Below are 21,413 nucleotides of genomic sequence, written 5' to 3'. Positions count from 1 at the left end.
TGTTGCTTGTTTAGCCCACAATGATTACTTAATTCAAGGACTGACAACTTCAATGGGTTAAGAAGCCAATTTTCTGTCCCAGTACACTTTGAGAACCAGGTGGGGTGGTTAGAAAATGCAAACAAACAATAAAAAATACCCTAACCAACCAAAATTGGTAATAGGAACAATAGTTGTGAATCCGTTTATTTGTATTCTGCCATTTTCTTAATCTGAGATTCAAGGTTAAAAAGATTCAAGGTTAACAAAGGTTAAAAAAATACAGCTTAAAATATCAAGCAAAAGTTAAAAATATAATTGAACTATCAATTGCTAGTGATTTCCTATCATCATTGATGTATAATATCAATAACATATGATGTTATCATCAGAACCAACAGATATCTTGAAGACATCACACCCTTGTATTGTTGTGGTTGTGGTGCCTTCAAGTCATTTCCAGCTTATGGCAACCCTGAGATGAACCTATCATGGGGTTTTCTGGGGCTGAGAGTGTATGATTTGTCCATCATATACCACCCATTTGTTGATTCCCATTAAAAGGAAACAATAAATAAATAGTACAGTGCATTCTGAAAGGCTCTTTCCACCTGAGCAGAATCAAACCTTGCTGAAATAAAAAAGGGAAGGAAGGGAGGGAATTCTTGAGTAGGGGAGCAGCCATCCAAAAGGCCCTCTCTCCTACATCCCTATTAGATGTACCTGTAAGGATGTTGACACAGAGAGAAGGGCTTCCAGAAAAGATCTCAGAACACAGGCAGGCTCATATGACAGAATATGTTGCCAGACAGCCCCTTGACAATGGTAAAAGAGGTGAAATGTTTAAAAAAGGAAATTGCTGTTCCTGAATGCTTCCAGGAAACACATTTCATGTGTGTGTGTGTGTGTGTGTGTGTGTGTGGCGGGGGGGGGGGGGTGGACTGGTCTGAAGGAGAGTCCAGCTGCAAAAGAAAAACATTGGAATCTGTGTGCAGTTTAGATATGTTAATTTTTGATTGAATAATTTCAGATGTTTTGTAATTCCCAGAAAAGATTATAAGATCATTTGAACATTTTTGGGTGATTTTTGGATTTCATTTGCACAGAAACCTTGTGTGCACAAAAATGGTTTTCACACTACACCCCCTCTCTCATTTGGGAACAGAAAGTGTTTCTTTCGAGGGAACACTTTTTTTTTTTACTACACAAAAATATTTGTGTGAACAGATGTATCACAAACCATTCCAAGGTGTGAAAAATGGCAGTTAGCATTCTCAGTGGGTATTTCAATGTGTCAAGACACCTCTTGTCACAAAGAACACCAAAATTTGCAAACATTCTTTACATCACTAATGTTCTTGGATGACAATTTGCTTATCACTTCAATTACTTAGATTACAATAGATCTTGAAGAAATAGAGAAATCACCTAATTTTGAAGCCATGATGTTACAATTCATAATATATTCTCTCTCTCTACACAGAGAGAGAGAGAGAGAGAGAGAGTTTTATGTGCACTGGATAACTGGATGAAAATGGAGATCAGGTTTCAATTCCCCACTTGGCCATAGAAACAGTCTAGATAATCTTGGGCAAGTCATACATTCTCAGCCCCGAAAACCTCATGATAGATTTGTCTAAGAGTTCCCATGAGTTGGAATTTACTTGAAGGCACCACTACCACCACAGTGACAAGATCAATAGAAGGGAGTGATATCCAAGATATCTGTTGGTTCTCATGATAATATCATGTGTTATTGAGATTATAAATCAATAATGATAGGAAATCACAAGCAAGAGAGGTTACAGTGTGTTCTTGTTATGCATAGCAGAATTGTTAATGGCAGAAATATGTAAGGTTGCAGGACAAGGTGAGATGTTGCAGAAAGATACCAAGGCACATGGTTGGCAGGAAAAGGGCACAACTTTATTGAATACAGCTGACAGGTAGGATTGGCGCAAATACATGGGTCTGGATCGAGCATCGTCCAACACTCCTGTTGCTCAATGAACCAAGTGGCCCAGCCACAGCCGGGCTTCGGGATGACCGTAGGGGGTAACCAACTGATTGCATATTCACATATTTGCCCCTTTGTCACCAGGGGATGCTGTTCAGGAGTTGCCCCCGCAATTGCAAGCCCTAACTGCTAGCATTCTTGGTTTCTCATGGGACTCCTGGTCCTGTGCTCTGCAGTACAGGAAACCATGCCCCATCAAATCCACGGCCCATGCTACGCCTACTAAGAAAGCTATGACAGCACCATAAACCTCATAACACACTTAAAAGGAGGGAGGGTGGAGAAAGCCAGGCTGGAATATAGGCCCAGCAACCAATGAAAACCCAGGGTGGGTGGAAGTCCTGCCCCCTCCAGGGCTTCCCACCAATCAGGGAGACCACTGGTTGATGGAAAGTGGGGCTTCTGGCTGCAAGTCCACTGAGGTCTGTATTCTCCAGCATCTCCCAGACGTTCCACCTCCCCAACACCCTTAAGGCCAATCGGAGCTCCAAAATCACTCCCAGTGCCTCTTGGGAGCCCGCAAACTTCCCCCCGGCTATGCAGAATGGCTCTGTGAACCTGATGCCTCCTCCCCCCAGCATATGTTTGTCTGGAAAATGCCCTTCTGCAGTGTAATTTGCTGAAAATTCTCAAGTTACCACCTTTCTTCATTTATATGGGACCTCCCTGACTTACTGGGTTGGCTCGAAGTCAGGGAGGTCCCATATAAATGAAGAAAGATGGTAGCTTGAGAATTTTCAGCAAATTATACTGCAGAAAGGCATTTTCCAAACAAACATGGCCATATCTTTGAATTCTACATTGTGGAAGGGTAAAATGCATAAATTCAGAGTTGGTTTGAATCTATTTGCTAGCTCAAGAGGTATACCTATATCAAATACAAGGAAGTCACCAGAGAGATGGCAGAGATGTTTTGCTCAGACCTCTTTTTCTTATCCTCTCCTCTTCTAAATAATTGGAAATAAGTGTAAAATAACATTTAGGCAGCTACCACCACAGCAGCAACAGTTGGCAAACAAAAAAATATTCAAAAATATTCAAACGTTCTTGAAAAACAATTTCCTTACGAGTCACAAATATTTAATGAGGAAAATCCTATGCAATTCAGACTCTATACATGTTTTTGCAAAGTAAACAACATTCTCTGTGCAGAAAACTACATTTCTGCACAGAAAACTACATTTCTGCACAGAAAACAATTTTTTTTCACAGCAAGCAGGTATTTCTGGCAGACAACTGTTATTTGTTTTCTGTGTGAATAATACATAAAACTACATATTTTTGCCTATAAAAATATGGCTGTTTTGGACAGAATAAGGCCCAACCTGTAAATGGTTATCAATAATTGCACAATTTTTGACTACTTTCTTATGGCAAGGAGGAAAAAAATGCTAAAATTGTTCTTGTCTATGAGAATGATATTCATGAAGATTTACAAGTGTTATGTCAGTATAACTGTGAAGCCACAATTGGTGGATTTTTAGGAACAGAAGAGTGTGATAGTTTGAGATCTTGAAAGGGAAAGAACAAATATATGTGAAAGTGGTAGTTTCAATGTAATGCCACCAAAGAGCACTGTCGTCATTAGGGGGATGTGGGTATGTTGCCCATATTGGATGACACCTCAGAAGATGCAGTCACGCACACCTCTTGCTGTGGGACAGAAGGATCACCACACCCCTCCAGGATTTGTCACACTGGAAGCCCCTTCATCAGGACAAGGCTGCTGCCATGGCAAAGGAAAAGGGCCAGCACCCTCCTTTGGCCTCCACTCCCTCACCTTGAAGCGCCCCCCCCCCCCACATACACTGAGTGACACCATTCATGGGGGTGCCACTACCAATCACAGATGTCAGTGAAAATGATAGTCCCATTTCATTTATTTGACTCTCCATTCTGCCCTTTCCCCCAGGAGGCCAGGATTCATGTGAATCCCCTTTATGTATTAATCAACTGAAGTCAGAGTTCAATAAATCATCTTCCTACCGCCCACTGGCACATGTGACAGCCTGTCAGATTGCTGACAAATTAAATTGGACAAGGATGGTAACATGGTGCCCCATGCTGTTTCCCCATCTTGAAATCCAGAGTGAATCTCAAGCTCCTGGGTCCCCTACATGGTTAAAGCTAACAGCCTTGGCAACACAAGATGCCTTCCTGCTTCTCATTTAATGAACAATGAGCAGAGAGACAGAAATTTGTCCCATGTTTCTGTGGTGCCCAGGAGTGTTTTAGCACAAGTATGCCAACTGTGCCCATTATTGAAGATGTCTGATCTGGTCCCAGGTGCATGCCATAGTTACATCCCATTTGGACAGTTGTAAAATATTCTTTGTAGGGATTTCTTTGAAGAATGTTTATATGCTTCCCTTAGGACAAAGAGATGAAGCCAGAATATTAACTGGGGTTGGTTAAAAGGATCATATAATTCCACTGCTCCAACAGTTTCGCTAGCTGTTAATGATAAATGCTTATACAACTTAGACCTAGGCTATCTGAAAAATGCCAGATCCGCAGAGGAGGTCCTTCTTTCTGCCGCACCACCTTTGCAGGTATGGTTAATGGGTGCATAAAATCAGGCCTTTCAGTGAGTACTCCTAGCATCTGGTACTTCCTCCCTCAGGAAGCTAAAATGGTTCCCTCCTTAAGGTCTTTCCATCAGCAGAATTAAAAGAATTTTTAATTCAGCAGGCTTTTAGAATTGAGGAAAGGGCTTGTAAGGGGGTGTTGTATTGTTTTAAATGTTACTGTTAATGGCTTTTTAAAATCATTCATAAGTGTACGTTTTAAATTGTTTTAGCATTGGCCATAGTTTAATTCTATTTTTCTCTATTTTAAACTTTATTTTAATCATTTTAATTTGGAAAGTCACCTTGAATCCAAATATGAGATAAGTGAGATAGATAATAATAATAATAATAACAATAATGATGATAATAATGATAATGATAATGATAATAATAATAATAATAATAATAATAATAATAATAATAATAATAATATAGCAACAGCAATAGCAATAGCAAGTACATTTCTATACTGTTTGTCAGTAAACTAAGCACTCCCTAAGCAATTTACAATCTGTAAGGTAATTTCCCCCAACAATCCAGGTATTCATTTTGTTTCCCCCATGGAAGGATGAAAAGCTGAGCTGACCTTGGAGCCCTGCTGAGGATCAAACTCACAACCTTGTAGCTGTATTACAGGCATTTTACCCACTGCAGCATCATAATTACTTTGGGACACCATTAGATACTAGAATCTAATATAGCTGACATTTATTTATTCTGACCCATTGGAGGAAAATGGTAGGTTGAAATAAAAAAGGGTAGGTTGAAGGATCATGGACTATTCTACTAAACAGCATACAGAATGGTGTTAGACATCACAGTCCAATAGGATGTCACTTTTCCCTCTGCTTAATCTTTCCTAAGAGAAAGATTGGTAGGGAGAGTTTGATATATATGCATGTGTTGGGGTGTGTGTGCCAAATATCATTTCTAGTAGGGTCTCAAAGATCATGCAACTGGTAGAAACCACTTGGAGTATTCATGTATAATGTAGCAACATTGCATTCTATCCTTCCTTCCTCCATAGTGCTGGCTGGCACAGTCATAGCATTGTACACTGTGATACCAGTACATTACATGGTCATGCAGCAAATAACTCTTCATTGGCTATTCCTGCTATATATATTCATATAATGTAATTATACTGGAATATGTTGTCATGCTTTATAACAAAGCAATATAATATTGACAGTAATTCCTAAATGTGTATGATATTCCAAAACAATTTAGCCTTCTCTTTGTGACTGTACTCTAGATCTCAGCACTGACTTGACATACCATGCTGTCCCAACACCCTCTTTCTAGCATTTCCACAATCTATCATCTACTACTACCAGGTTGGTTGCATTTTCTTTTTGTTTCTTACCTTTGCCTCGGCAAGCTGATGACTGGCTGTTTATGGCACCTCTTACTAAGGCTAAAGAGCTTATGAACAATTTTCTGTGCCTTAAGGAACAGTTGTTTCGTGCTGGTTTCCAGTTGCTCATAGCGGTGCTGGAAATTTGAATCCATTGTCCACAAGTGCATTATGGCAGATGTGTTGAGGAAATAGTTCATGGGCAGCCTTTTCATAAAGAACTTGAATTCATCTGCAAAATGGCAAAATTCAACACTCTTTTAAGTTATGCTTCTGTAATCCTTTGTGCAGCAAAACAACATTTAGCTCCAGTTTATGCCCATTTTTATTGCTTCAATTTGTCACCATAATGGATGACAGTACATGTATTGGCAAATGGAATACTGTTAATTTTGTACATGGCATAAATATTAATGTGACATGAACTTTCCAACAGTATACCGCCTGACTTTCACTGCTTTACATTTGATAAATTGAACATTGCTTTATTGGAAAGATCCCTACATTTATTTTAATTAAGTCAGCAATCCTACATACAGACAACTTGAGAGGAAATACCTAGTGACATCATAGGGATGAATTTGTAGTAAAAATCTGGAAACCACTCAGTAATGTTGGTCACAGTCGTACATCAGGGTACGTCGAGCAAAGATTCCTGCAAATGGAGCCCTACCTGCCACTTTGCAAGACAGATGTCAATTCTTGGAGGCACTGCCATGACTCCTCCGAAGATGGGAGAAGAGAAATGGAGATTGGGGAACGTGACCTCATTTCTCTTATCCCAGCTGCAGAACTGTAGTGAGGATGAATGCTCCTCTGGAAACAATTCCCCCTTCCAGCACTTCAAAGGCAAACCTTGGTAGGGAGCTGGACATTGCATTAGGAGGTATTGCATACCTTCTTGGACAATTTGAAACAGAGGGGGGGGGGTGATACATGTTATGTCACCAATAAGATTCCAGGTATTGGCTGATTTCAAAGGCTGATTTTGAAGAGCCTTTGATGGCAATATTCTCAGCAAACCCTCTGAGCTGAATGTACCCTCCTCATTGTTTTCTTCAGCACTGCTGTCACTGCCATGAGCTTGATTCTCCACCTGGGTCCAATCAGTGGTATCACAATGGTTGGTGTCACCCAGTGTGGAAACTCAGGATATCACGTCCCCCCACAGACCTCTTCTCATTTCACACCACACAGAATCCTTAGTAATGCTTTTTTGCACTGATGTTACTTGTAAATCATAATTCTCATATACCACTGAATGTAATGCTAATAGGTGTGACATAAACAGCTAGAAAAATTAAAAATATACTTTCAAATTACAATATCATATGCACAACCTAAATGTATTTACACATGCATAGTGAAGATTTGGTTAAAATGTGATGTTTTTAAAGAAAATTTAAAAAAAAATTAAAATATCAAAAATCAAAAATAATTTTTTAAAAATTAAAATTTTGAAATTTGAAATTTCAATTTTAAATAATTCTGAGGCCTCTCCTTTTTCCTCCCACTGAGATTCACCCCATTCCCACCATCTCTTAAAGCATTTTAAAGGGAACCAGATGAATGCCACAGCCTGTTTTTGCCAAAAGGTAGGTGCTTGAGTTGAAATGGTGTCACCCCCCCGGGTGTCACCTCATGCAGTCCGCACCCCCCTCACCCTCTAGTGATGCTGTTGGGTCCAACCTACATCATTGCATCTACCCCACAAAAGGAAAATGTCAAAGCAAATGGAAATTAATGCCCCTACTCCTGGCCTCTTTCACTACAATGGACTGTCAGTATCTTCTAGGAGCAAGTCCTTTGTAAAAAGAATAGTTCCTAATTACCCATTCAAAACCAGTGCAGTCCATGATATTTTGATTACTTAGAATGTTCCATCTCACAAAAATAGTGAGACCATTTTTATCATAGCACCCAACACTACTAAACAAAACAATAATAATAATAATTCGTTTTATTTATATACCGCTTTCCAAAGATCATAGTGGTGAACAGCAAGTAAGCTAATTAGCAAGTAAGCTAATTTGCCCCCAACAGTCTGGGTACTCATTTTAGCGACCTCGGAAGGATGCAAGCCTGAGTCGAGCTTGGGCCCTTTTGCTGGTCTTGAACTCGCAACCTTGTGGTTTTGAGTGTGGCTGCAGTACAGGCATTTAACCACTGCGCCACCAGGGCTCCAATAAAGCAAGGGAGTGGCATCACTAGAGTTGGTGTCCACTGGTGTAGTAACTCATGGTGTCACCCCCCTCCCATGAACTTCTACCATACCACACTATACAGAATCCTTAATAATTTACTTATAAATCATAATTCCCATATGTTACTGAATATATAATAGTTATGACATAGGCAGCTAGCAAAATTAAATTTATACCTTTCAATTATGATATCATACAAAGAGAATAAATATGTTTCGTGTGATTAAAGTGAAATTTTGGTAAAATGTGATGCTTTAAATATTTTTAATAAATAAATAAAATTTTGAAATTTTATTTTTTTACAGACCTTTGGGACCTCTCCTTTCTCCTCCCACTGAGCCTCACCCCAGTCACACCATTTCTTCAGCATTTTAAAAGTAAATGTCACAGCCCATTTCTGCCAAAATGCAGATGTCTGAGGAGCAGTGATGTCAAACCCCCCCCCCCAGGCTATCACCTGGTGTGGTCTGCATCCCTGATGCATCTCCCCCCCCCCCCCCAAGTGATGCCACTAAAGCAAGAAGAGCAACTGGGTGGCTGCATCAGGTCACCATAAGACCTCTTCTCAAAATATTTGCAGATGCATTTTTGCCTCCAAACAACCAACACTGTGGTTGAGCCTTGGGAGGGCTATTTTGACATTTTAATTCTAAGGGCATTCTAATACTCACCTTCACTTATTTCACACCTTTTCTTATACAAACAGGAACTTTCCAGTCATCTTCTATGTGGGGGAAAGAAAGTCTGTAGAGGCTGTTTAAAAACCTATGACTTCTGATGCCCCATACTTAGTGAAATAGCCATTTGCAGGCTAAACAACAACAACATTTTGGTACAAAACTGGTCTTGGGTGGATATTTTACCCACACCTACAACAAAAAGTTGTATTATCTCTACCCAGTATTTTATAATTCTTTCAGAAAACTAGATGTGACTGAAAGCATTAGTTCTGCTGCTTGGAGGTATTTATAACGTATCTTTTTTAAAAAAACAAACAATAAAATAGGGTTTTGTGTTTTGGGAGCTTATCACTCCACTTAAATAACCCGGCTTACCTCATCCAAATTCAAGCCAAAACTGGGAGGCAGCCGGGTCCTACCACAAGGATTTTGCCACTGAAGCCACTGGATGAGTACAGCGTAGGTGCAACCCAGGTCCCAGGCAAGCTCTAATGGTCATTTTTCCAAGTCAGAAAGCCTCCAGCTTCGAAATAAGGCTGCCAGAGCTCACCTGGGACCCAGGCTGCAGCTGGCTGTACTCCCCCAGCAACTTTGGTGGCAAAATCCTTGTGGTAGGACTTGCTGCCATCTGATTTAGGCTTGAATTTGGATGAGGTAAGATGGGTTACTTAAGTGGAGTGATAAGCTCCTTGGTTTTGGTCTAAATTCACTCATGAATAAAGCCCACTGATTTCAATAATGGTGCTGGAGAGGGGGCACATTTTCATAAATCCTAATCTTTCCCATGACCTGCTGAAAAAACCTTTGCTATCTATAGCTATTTATTCAAGGATAGCATTCTCTGTACAAATGTGATGTGCTGTTTATAAGTGATAAGAAAGATTTTGCATTATATTCACATGCAGAACAAAACTGAAGATGAATGATCCCTTGCCAAAAAAAGAGAGCTTGTTAACTGTTAATGAAATCATGTCCTGTATTGTTTTCTATTAAATATCACATTGTATTCAGAGTAATGAGAGATAAGGCTATTGTGAAGTCACGGTGCTTTGGAGGGGGGGATCAGAGAGACAAAGAAAGAGGTGAAAAGTGGTATTTCCCTCATATCTTAAACTGGCACATTTCATGAGCTGTGAAAGTGCAACATGAGCTCTTACTGTTCAAGAATTATTAAACTTAGTAAACTTTGATCAGCAAAAAGCACAGGTATTCTTGGAAAATGATTAAGGTCCTAAGCAAGATTCTGGGCAATAAAGGAAGATAACTATTTTATATCTACCTTTTAATTAGAGATAGCAAGGAACCCTTGCCTAATGTGAAATCTGAAAGGTTCTTCCTCAGATGAAACAAGGAGCAATTTCAAAAGAAGAGACAAGAGACTGCTAAAGGTTCTCAGTTAAATTATCTTGTTTACCACAAACCACTGTTTCTGTATTCAGATGCAACAGGAGACTGCAGTTTGTTATAAACCATGAAAGGAAATGTCACATTTCTTCCTTTTCTGGGCAGGGAGGAGTGAGGGGTGGATATGACATTGAGGTCCATGCAGTGCACTCACATAACAATAAGCCATGGTTTTCTGTTAGAACTTAATTTAGAAGTGTTTTTGTTCACTTCATTGTTCTTTATGAATTCCTATGTCCCTGATTGGAAATCATTTGGAGGGCCAATGCAGAGAGTGCAAGCTCCCAGCCAAACTTTGTGTGATGCTTGAACTCCAGCAAGAATAAGAAGCAAATGGTATCAACTGCTATCAACTGACATGATGTGCTTCAAAGTAACACATGAAAAACAGTACCCAGTACATCAGTCCTAACACAATTGATGCTAAAGCCTCTCCCAGCAACTCCCCATGTTTCATTCACTTTGACAGATGGAAGGATGGGCTTTAGGATCTGATGTGCTGTTCCTATCTAGAGTATAGATTAATTTCTTGACATCTGTGAAATGTAAGTTTGACTGTCAGAAGAGAGGGCTTAAGGATTTGTCCAATCTTATCCAGGATTTGGATTAATTTCTTTGACTTTCACTAGATGTCAACAAAATACTCTGTTTACTCAGGATTATTTACAATGGGAAGGGTAATTAAGGTCCTACACTGAGCTGCCTGATTAACAATATTCAATAATTGATTAGAAATCCAGTCACTGAATAACACAGATCCATTTTTTTATTAGAAGTGTTAGAAGTAGCTGTATTACACCAATTCTTCTACTGAAGATAAAGTGTTTGTTCATGCATTTAACAATTTATGGTAAATATAGCTCTATGTAAAATGTACTTTGCATTACCCCTGTCAAAACCAGCATTTTAAAGTGCCTGCCTAAGCAGCAATTTACATGGTCTTGTCTGTCACTTTTGAGAATACTCAGAACACAGTGACATTTTTTGCCTTATTATAGTAGCCAAAGGATGCTTACAGAAATTGAGTTTGAATAAATGATGAATAAACACTGACAAAGGGTAAAAGAGATGATGGAAAAAATATTCCATCACAAATTTCCTTTTCTTTTTGGTCTGTCAGTCAAAACATCATATGCTAGTATGGATGTTAAGGTTTACACTATTATCATACCATTGGGACTTGCAACAAAATGTTGCCATATACTGCCTCCTACTAATAAGTGCCCTCCTTATCATACTTAGGGCATTAGCCAGCCAGGCATCCCTGTTCCAAGGACACTTCACCCTGCCTATTCCATCCCTCCATCTCTCCTAAGTCTTCTTTAAGCATACAAAGTCATCCCTTTTGTTTGTCATCAGCTCCACTTCAACTCGATTTCATTCAGCATCTGCTACCTGGAAGCAGTGCATAGATGTAATATGAGGAGTGCAGCGCTGTTTGTGGGGTGATGGGACTACTTAAATCTACATACAGGAAGAACTAAAATATTTTGTACTAATGCTTCTAACTGTGTTTTTATTGTGGTTTAATGTAGACTGTTAGCTGCCCTGATCCAAACTTAGGCACGTTACAGACAGCCCGTTTGGGGCGGCCTGTAAGCGGCCCTTTTCCCATTGGATCGAGGCCTCAGCTGCCACAACGGCAGCCTCCAAGGCCCCGATCCGCCGCTTTCCAGGCCGCGGGGAAGCTGCAAAAGGCCGCTTCCCTGCGGCCTGGAAAGGGGTGTCCTGAGGGCTTCAAGCCATGAGGACACCCAATGCGGTGGGGAGGAGGAGAAAGGGGCCACTTGGCCCCTTTCTCCTCTGCGTTGCTGGCACAGCCATGTAAAGGCTGCATCCAGTGACGCAAACCCCAGAAGGAGCTCCGTTTCAGAGCTCCTTCTCTCACGCGGAAAGGGCGCTCTAGGTGCCCTCGCGTGGCGTGACAATGTCACTACTGTGCCACCTCATTTGGAGGCGGTGCGGTGGTGACGTCATAATGGTGGCCCCTGTGTGGAACGGGCGCCACCATTTTGTACAGACTGGGTCCGTACTAGGGTTAGGGGCGTTAAGAAGTGACACCCCTTTCTTACCCTAGTATGTCCCCAGGATGTACTTTTATACCCGTTTGTAACGGGCCTTAGTTAGCTCCAAAATAAAAACACTGCAGCCCACTTTGATTGTCTGTCACTAAATTCTCAGTAAGGAAAAAATGGGGCCATTTCTAGATGACATTCTGAGTTGGACTCTGTCAAAGTTTTAGAAAACCAACTGTTTCTTTTGTCAGTGCTTTTGGTAAAAGGAATGGTTTACAAAAGACTTCTCTATGGAGAAATCCAATAGACAAGGAAAAAGGAGAACCCTGAGGTATAGCCCACCTCCTTACAGTGCTGTCTTAACTCAAAAATATTCTGGCTGTAGATCTGGATTAGGTAAAAGCTGCTTTGTCCAAATTCTCTTGGCCAGATTAGATAAAAATTCTCCTTTGCTAAACCCTTTGTCAGGGTCAAAGGGTGCTGAATGGTTTCATGCCACCTGTTTCCAGAGATCTGTTGGCAGACTACCCTGCTGGCTAAGATCTGCTGGCAAAACCACCCCCCGCCCAACAAGGTCACAGAAGAAGTACTATGAGGATAATCTGATTTAAGCGAGACTCCAAACCTCTTGTAGCCCAGGGCCATAATCATGATGTTAGCAAAACATAGGCCTAAATAATTTACACCATTGCTAGTCTAAAACAAAGAAAAAAATACATAATAATAGTGCAGGACAAGTTTGGATTGGGATGTAAATCTTCTCTTGTTTCATTTGCATATGTAAAGCAAAAAGCAAAAAAAATAACACTAAAGTTAGAGATATTGTTGAACTCTTCAATAAAAGTACTTGCATTAGTGAGTTTATTTCATACAAACTGTGGCCCAGTACAGATGGGCCTTTTAGCACATAAGGAATACATGCTAGGGTTGCCTTGGGACGTTGCTTACAGATGCCCCACAACCTTAGCATGTATTCTGTACGTCAAAATGGCGGTGCCCTGTACAGATGAGCACCGCCATTTTGATGTCATGGCCGCACCATGTCCAAATGGCGCAGGACGGGTGTGATGTATTCGCACCGTGTCAGGCTGCTTGTGGTGGCCTAATAGTGGTGTTAGAAGAAGCTCCAAAATGAAGCTCCTTCTGGAGAGCCCCTCGTTCCCGCAGCCACCAAAAGACTGTGGGAACGGCGCCAGGCAGAAAGGGGCCAAGCAGCCCCTTTCTCCTCTGGCTGCGGCTCGCGGGGTGTCCTGTGGCATGAAGCCCCAAGGACACCCCTTTTTGGACCAGGGAGAAGTGGCATTTTACTGCTTCTTGCTGGTCCCGAAAAGTGCCAGGTTGGGGCCTTTGGGCTGCCGCTGTGGCTGCCCTGGCCCCAATCTGTGTCTGAATGGAGCGGCTGCAGGCCACCCCAAATGGGTATTCTGTACCCTGCCTCTAAAAGGGATTTTTATGCAATCTACAATAGCTAGTGTCACGCTGCATGGATATTTACAACTTCGAATGACCAAAAGGTTTGCATCTGTTCATCAACCATATTGTCCTTCTTTGTTGGCTTATGGGCATGCACTTTGCTTCACATATACAAAAGACAGTAGTTTTACTTAACGACTTTGGAGAGTTTCACATTAGGTTCGTTGCTGGGATAGACATGGGATGTAACTTTCTTAAGGCAGATCTTATTGCTTTCATCCATCACCAGGCAGTATGCAGCCCATATGCAACCTGGGCTTCTCCGGACTTGTCCCACATCTTTTCAAGAATGGGAATTTAATTTTGGTTTTGGTTGCCTGCCCTGGATAGTAAAAGCAGATAGATAGCTACTATCTGCTAGGCCAAAATACTTGATTAGTAAGCTACATTTTGGTTTGTATATTACACGCTTTTTAGGCTTATGATAAAGGAGATATTTTATCCTTTTCTTCTGATAATGATATTTGTAATTGTGATCAAGGCAACCATGGTTACTGAAGGCAAGTACTAAATTAGAATCCACCAAAAGCAAGCAAGCAAGCAAGCAAACAAACAAACACCATACTGGTTCTCTTCCTTACTAATCCCAAACTATTTATGTTCCAATAAAGAAAGAAAAGAAAAAAGAAAAGAAAAGATCTGCTTTAATATTTTCCAGGCATTATTATAAAGATTTGGGAAAGATTTATGACTTTCAGAAATGCAGACTCTCATGTTTCCAAAAGTTTGGCAAAAACAAAGCTATAAAGTGAACACAATTTGTTCATACATTGAAGTGAAAGAAAGTTGCTCTCAGATATATACATGTTTTCAAACACAACAAAAGATGTCAGCTTGAAATTGGCTTATTCTTTTATAGAAAAATGCAGTGGAGCTGAACTTTAAAACTGGCTCCATAAATCATTTAATATTTTACCTCCAACAGTTTACTATCTGTGGGTTGTGGTGTATGGGAAGCAAAGCCATAGGTTAGGTTTGCCCTTAAATTTGATAGGAACAAAAACAGGTTTATCACATTTGTATCCTGTGCAATTCTGTACATATTTAGGTTCTTCCTATAACTATTGACCCTAAATTATGACCAAATTGTGGTAATTGATTTGAGCTTGCTTTGAAGATAGGACTGTGAAAATACCACTTTTACTGAGTTTCTCAGTCTCCCATCAACATCATTAATTTGTTTTCAAAATCTTTTCCCAGCCCACACAAAATATCATGTCTATTTTGTGCATATTTCTCCCAAAATATATTCACTTTTATAAGATTGTCTGAATTATGTTTGCATGAGGTTTTCATTGTTGTTATTATGTGGCATAAAACCATCTCTGACTTATGGCAGCCTTGTGAATGAAAAACCACCAAGAGACCCTGTTATTAAAAGTCCTGCTCAGATCTTGCCAAATGAGATCCTTCTTCATATGTATGCATTTTTAAGCGTTCAGTTTTTAAAAACTTCATGCAAGATTTTATGTGCAGCTTTCCCCTCTTGAAAGAACCACAGACTTCCTAAAGGTAAGAATTTCTTTGGGATGAGCACATGGCCCAAACCTCTCCCTACCCTGATAGAAATGTCAATCATCCATGACAGCCATATAGCTGGTGCCCAGTAGAGTATATTAGAGGGAAGAATTATGGTTGTGGCAATTGTGTCACAATCATAACCGAGTAGTGATCATGACAACAGAACTGGTATGGATGAATAAATCTGGGTAATTGTTCCACATTCATTATTGTTACTTAAGGACTTAACATGGAGTGGGGTGCATGGCTGTGACCACGGGGCACATGGAGAGGGATAGAAAATCCTATCTTTCTTGACTAAGGAGAAGGGGTTTGCCTTGTTTAGTTACCAACCCTATATAATATAGGTGGGATTCATGGGCTATTACATATCCCCGAAGAGCTGAAAAACAGGAATGTGTTGCCAGACAATCAGAGTTTTGACCAGATAATGAGATAGGAAAAGTTAAAAATGGAACACTGAAGATGACTATTTCATCTTTGAATATATGTACTAAGTTTAGGAAAGCCTTAAAAAATCAATAATACAATAGTTCGTGTGTATCCAAGCATACATGCAGCACAGTATAATGTATTACAATATAATGCATTGTTGTAAAGTCAAAAAGTCTTGATCAGACCTGCTCACTATAATGGCTTTCTCTAGGGCTGCTGCCACACTGCAGAATCAATGCAGTTTGACACTGCTTAAACTGTCATGGCTCCATCATACAGCATATTGGAATTTTTAGTTTATTGTGGCACCAAAGCCATCTGATAGAGAAGACTAACTGTTTCACAAAAACTACAAATCCTAGAATCCCATAGTGTTGAGGAATGGCACTTAAAGTGGTGTAAAAGTTAATTAATTTTGCTGTGTAGATGCAACCTGAGTCATGGTCATCATATGAACTCTTCTACACAGCCTCTCTGTCTCTGTAATGCACATCATAGGGCCTGAACAGACAGACCAAAATAAAGCTGCTTCAGGTCTCTTTGTAGGTATGCTGTAATACAATAGGATGTCTTTGCATACATCCTTTTTTTTTTTTTAATTTAGGAGGAGGTATAAAGAAGACAAGACAAACTCAACCCCACTCCAAGAACAAGTGTGTGTAATCAGATTTGTAGGACATTATATACTGTGGAGACCAACATGTGGGATGTAAGTGTGGCTCTACTACCTCTTCATTTTCCCAATTCCACCCTCCCCGCTTTATCATCAAAATAACTTTGCATATCTTAGCAAACAAGAAGTTGTTTGATTTTTAATAAGTGGATTTGCCAGGTGCAGTGCTAGCAGGTGGCCCAGAATGCCTTTAGAGCTGAATATGAGGTGATTAGATTATAGGCCATGGACTGGTTTTGCCTTGCATTTTCTTATAGCATAAGAGAAATTTAAATTTTGGCTCAGTGAAGAAATTATGTGTGTAGCACCTGTTCAGTAAAACAGGGACACCTTCACAGGGATGAATAGGGTGGGATAAGACACTGAGACATTGACAGTTTAGTACATATTTTTCCTCATAATTGATTGAGTTGCTTGACAACCATATGGATAAGTCAATTAATGGGAGGGAAACCAACATCCCCTTTAAGACAGCAGAGGAACCAGTGTTTGTGTTATGATCTCTGAGAGTTCACATTTATGTTATTTGCTTGTTTATTTTTGCTTCAAACCATTTCTCTTCCATTCCAGGGGCAAATGGAGTGAGCTCCATTGATTAATGTCTTTTGTCAGAGTGATTAAAAAATAGTTCAAGTTGCCAGTGAATCTTCTCTGGACTTTTTCACAAGGAGCCTTTCAATGAAGATGGTGAGGCTATGCCTGATCTGCATATGAATGAGGCATCCCTCCTGACTTAGTCACTAAATGGAACAGTCACAAAACATATTGAAAAACCACCAAAGGTACTAAACAACCAGGACAGTTAGTTTGCTCATTATAAAGAGTTTATCTCATTGCTAAAAAACAAACAAATAAACAAAAACAGCTTACTTTTCCCATTTTGAATTCTAATTCAGGATGCAGCTGGGTATTATCGCATGCATTTTGCCACCAATGCTGCTGGCCGGGTGAATCCCAGCTAACTTCTGGCTAGAAACCGTGTTCAGCTGGCCGATTTGCAAAGCCAGGAGTTTCCCAGTTTTGAAAAGAGACTTGTGCTGAAATGCTTGAAATACTTTTGAAATGTGTGGGCCACTACCCAAGGTCCTACACTGCACACATCCTTTTATACTCAAAATCACTGTTCCTTCTCTAGGAGTCATGGGGGGGATTTTCATTGCCTCTGGAGAGGCTTTTAAACCAGAAAGTAAACCAGAATTATTTTTGATATCAAAAAACAGCCCATGCCAGTTGTAAAACAGCCTAGGGGCACATCTGTTAAAGTAACCTCCATTCCTCTGAGATTGCAGTGGGCAAAATTTATTTAGTGGAAAAATTAATTTGGAAACATGCTTTGAGGGATGAACACATATGGGTGAAAAATGGATAGTATAAGGGTTCATTTTTCTTGGTGGGGTTTTGGGGCTATGTGGCCGTGTTTTAGAAAAATGTATTCCTAACATTTTGCCTGCTTCTGTGGCTGGCATCGTCAGAGAATGGTGGCGTAGAGGCGTGTGGGGTATATATACTTTGTGTGCCTTGGTTGGGGGGTAGCTTACAGTTTGTAAACCGCTTAGACACTGCTTAGGCGGTATGAAGTGGTATATAAATGAAGCTTGTTTGTTTTGTTTGTTTAGTGATTTACATGTTAATCTATGTTAACCTATTGGTGAATGACTAGGCTTCAGGGTGGGAGGAATATGTGAGAAGGCTTTGTGTCTATTTAATTAGTGATCTATTGTCTTCAGGGAAACTCCCTCACCATGGGGATATTCATTTACATGTGCTGTGTATTGATTTGGGTGTTTTCAGGACTGGTAGTCAAAATTTGTTTACTTTAAAGGTTTCTTCTTCCCTGTTGAAGGTGTCCAGGTTTTTGTGGGTTTCAGTGGCTTCCCTGTGCATTCTGACCTGATAGTTGTTCGCATGGTCCAGAATTTCAGTGTTTTCAAATAGCATTTTATGCCTAAGAAGTTTATAACATAGAAGATTCCCATATCTGGCTCAAACATGGCTCAAACATCCCTGAAACATCCTTAAAGGGTGCAGGAAGCACACATGTCTGGAAGCCAGGCACGCTTCCTCAATCATCATGGAAACATCGCTCCCTCTAGCATCCCTGAATCATCTCAGGGGAGCAGATTTCCTATGAAGGCAAAGTTTGCATTCATAGGAAATCCACTCCTCTGGGATGATTCAGGGATGCTAAGGAGGTAACGACATTTTCCTGATGATTAAGGAAGTGTGCCTGGCTTCCACACATGCGTACTTCCTTCACCTTAAGGATGTTTCAGGGATGTTTGAGCCATGTTTGAGCCAGGTATGGAAATCTTCATGTTCTGTTACTGATGGTTTTTCTGGCTAACCCAGTCTGCAGTGTATCTTGTGTTCCTTGATTCATGTTTGAACACTGCATTTGGTGGTCCCTATGTAGACTTGTTTGCAGCTGCACAATATGCAGTAAACTCTTACAGCTTTGAGAGGGTCGCTCCTGTCCTTCGCTGAGCACAGCATTTGCTGGATTCTTGGTCAGTTTCTAGATTATTTGGAGGTTATATTTCCTCACCAGTTTCCCTATTCCTTTTTTGACTCATTTGATGATTGGTAAAATACTTTCCCTTTGGGTGGTTTTTTGTCTTCACTCTTCTGATTTTTTCTGGGTCTGGCAGCCCTTCTGATGACTGAGCTGGAGTAACCATTAGCCTGTAAAGCCCAGTCTAGGTGCTTCAATTCATCTTCTAGGAATTTGGGTTCATAGATACTCTTTGCCCTGACTTTTATTGTGCTTCTTTTTTGTCCTGGGTGATGGTTGGAGTTCTTGTGTAGGTATCTTTCTCTCTGTGTTCATTTTCTGTATACTGTGTGGCCCAAATGTTGGTTTGGTTTGTGGATGACCAGGACATACAAGAATGGCAATGTTCTTTTTTTTTTTTTTTTCCTTTTTTCATTGTGAATTGGATGATTGGGTGGATGTTGTTCAGATGGTTCAGGAACAGGGTCAGATCTTCTTCTCTGTGGCTCCAAATGGTGAAAGTGTCATTGAAATCCACAAACACTTGGACAACTTCAACAGGAAAGAAGAAACTCTTAAAGTAAACAAAGGCCCAGGACAGATGGGCCAAAAGCAGCGTGCCACCGCCGATACTAGGGTTAGAGAGTGCGTACCTTCCGCATGCTCCCAAACTCTAGACGTACAGGTGCCGCCATGATTGCGCAGCCCTGCCCATGCGGCGTGCATGACGCAAGCGCGGTGCAGCATCCACACCTCCAGGTGCCATGTTTACATTATTGATGCATGACAGGTGCAGTCATAGCATGTGGAGAGCACCACAAAAAGAACCTGCTTTTTGCAGGTTCTTTTTACTCCAGAGGGACACCTCGCGGTTTGGCTGCTGTGGCATCCCTTTGGAGTTAAAACTTGAGCCTCCAGACTGCCATTTTCGGGTGGTCTGTAGAGCCCCAAACTTTGGCTACCAGTCCTGAAAAACACCAAAATCAAGACAAAGCACATGCAAATGAACATCCCCAAGGATGGATCACTAACTAACTAGACACAAAGCCTTCTTGCATATTTCTCCCACCTTGAGGCCTGACCATTCACCAACAGGCCAACACAGATTAACATGTAAATCACTTCTCCCGATCCACATACCTCCATACCACCATTCTATGAAGATACCACATACCTCCATACCACCATTCTATGAAGATACCAGCCACAGATGCAGGCAAAATGTCAGGAATAAACTCTTCCAGAACACAGCTACATAGCCTGAAAAACCCACATAAAACTATGGATGCTGGTCATGAAAGCCATTGACTTCATATTCAAAATGACATTCCCTCTTCTTCTGTCTTGGGAAATAATGTGGGTCCTGGAATAATATAAGGGGAATGATGGTGAAGGAGGTGTCGGCAGGTGTTGCCACATGCCAAGGATATATTGTGATCCCTCTCGTAATCATATTGCACTGTCGTGATTGTTCAATACCAATGCTGTTGTCTTACCACTTTACAGCACTACACTCTTTAGTGCTGCTGTTCCAATTTTGCTGCTCTGGCTGCCTCCTGTTGCGTTCTGAGGTTTTATAGTTCAGTGAGGCCTAAGAGCAATCTGGCTGAATATTCTAAATGCCCCTCCCTCAACTGCAAGTCCCAGAATGCAACAGGAGGCACAGAGAGCAGTTAAAGTGGAATAGCAGCACTATAAGAGTGTGATGCGGTGATCTAGTTAATCTGATGAGAAATTATTTGGCCGTCTCTTACTGTCTCTGGAAAGCATTCTACATGTAGATGTGGCAGTACAACTGAAGAGATAGCAGTCATCTTAGTGATTGTGTTTGTGCGTATATTTATATAGAGAGAAATCATGCAAATATGAGCATTATTTCTGAAGATGGAAACTTCTTGGAGGAAGGGATATTAGGCAGCTCTTTTTGGTAAATGAAAAGGGAGATTGTCATTTGCAATAGCTTGTCCCCTGAGCAAAGCCCATTTTAGTTCAAGACTTCTTGAATAGTGTAGCAAGGAGAGAAATCATTTTTGCACCCACTTGCATTGTTTTCTGCTACATTTGAATTGGTGGTGCCCCCTTATTCAATTGCAACCCTTCTCTCAAATATGATGTATGTGAATAAGGAAAAATAAATCTTCTACATGTTGGAAAAGTAATCACCACTAGCAAATAGACATGCCAACCATAAATACTTTGTGGCTGCTAGATGCACTATAAGATTCCTTTTCACTCAAGTTTGGTGAAGGACCAATCTTGAAACCCTATAATGAAATGAGTAACTGAAAATATCAGAACTATTCTCTTCCACTGAGTAATAGGGAGGTTTTAATGAAAAAGTTTAATAACACCCAAACTGGCCATGAAACGAGAGAGGAATGCAAGAAGCCTTCTACCTCTAAATCCTTTGATATAATATTCAGTCAATGGCTGTAGCAAATTGTCTTTCCTAGTAGAACTTCCTTGTGAATTTTCTTTATTGCTTTAAATCCCATCAGCTTAGTCAAGCGGTTTTCAGCAAGAGAATGTTAATAATTCAGTCTCTGTGAAGAAGTGAAAAAATTAAGAATGCAACAGGAGCAAAAAAAGGTAAA

The 21,413-nt window shown here is 40.5% G+C and overlaps 1 protein-coding gene across 2 annotated transcripts in view; it reads right to left on the bottom strand.

Moving 5' to 3' along the window:
* Positions 1 to 21,413, bottom strand: part of BRINP3 (BMP/retinoic acid inducible neural specific 3) — a 308,838-nt gene that overhangs the window by 51,676 nt on the left and 235,749 nt on the right. For both annotated transcript variants that reach the window (XM_089515811.1, XM_089515810.1), the window contains exon 7: positions 5,933 to 6,155. In XM_089515811.1, coding sequence (XP_089371937.1) covers positions 5,933 to 6,155 — 223 coding nt within the window. The remainder of the gene's footprint in view (positions 1 to 5,932; positions 6,156 to 21,413) is intronic.

This window comes from Sceloporus occidentalis, unplaced genomic scaffold (assembly GCF_023333645.1).
Source record: "Sceloporus occidentalis isolate IW3139 unplaced genomic scaffold, rSceOcc1.0.p SCAF_3, whole genome shotgun sequence".
NCBI classification, from domain to species: Eukaryota; Metazoa; Chordata; class Lepidosauria; order Squamata; family Phrynosomatidae; genus Sceloporus; species Sceloporus occidentalis.
This window is presented reverse-complemented; position numbering and strand designations above follow the sequence as displayed.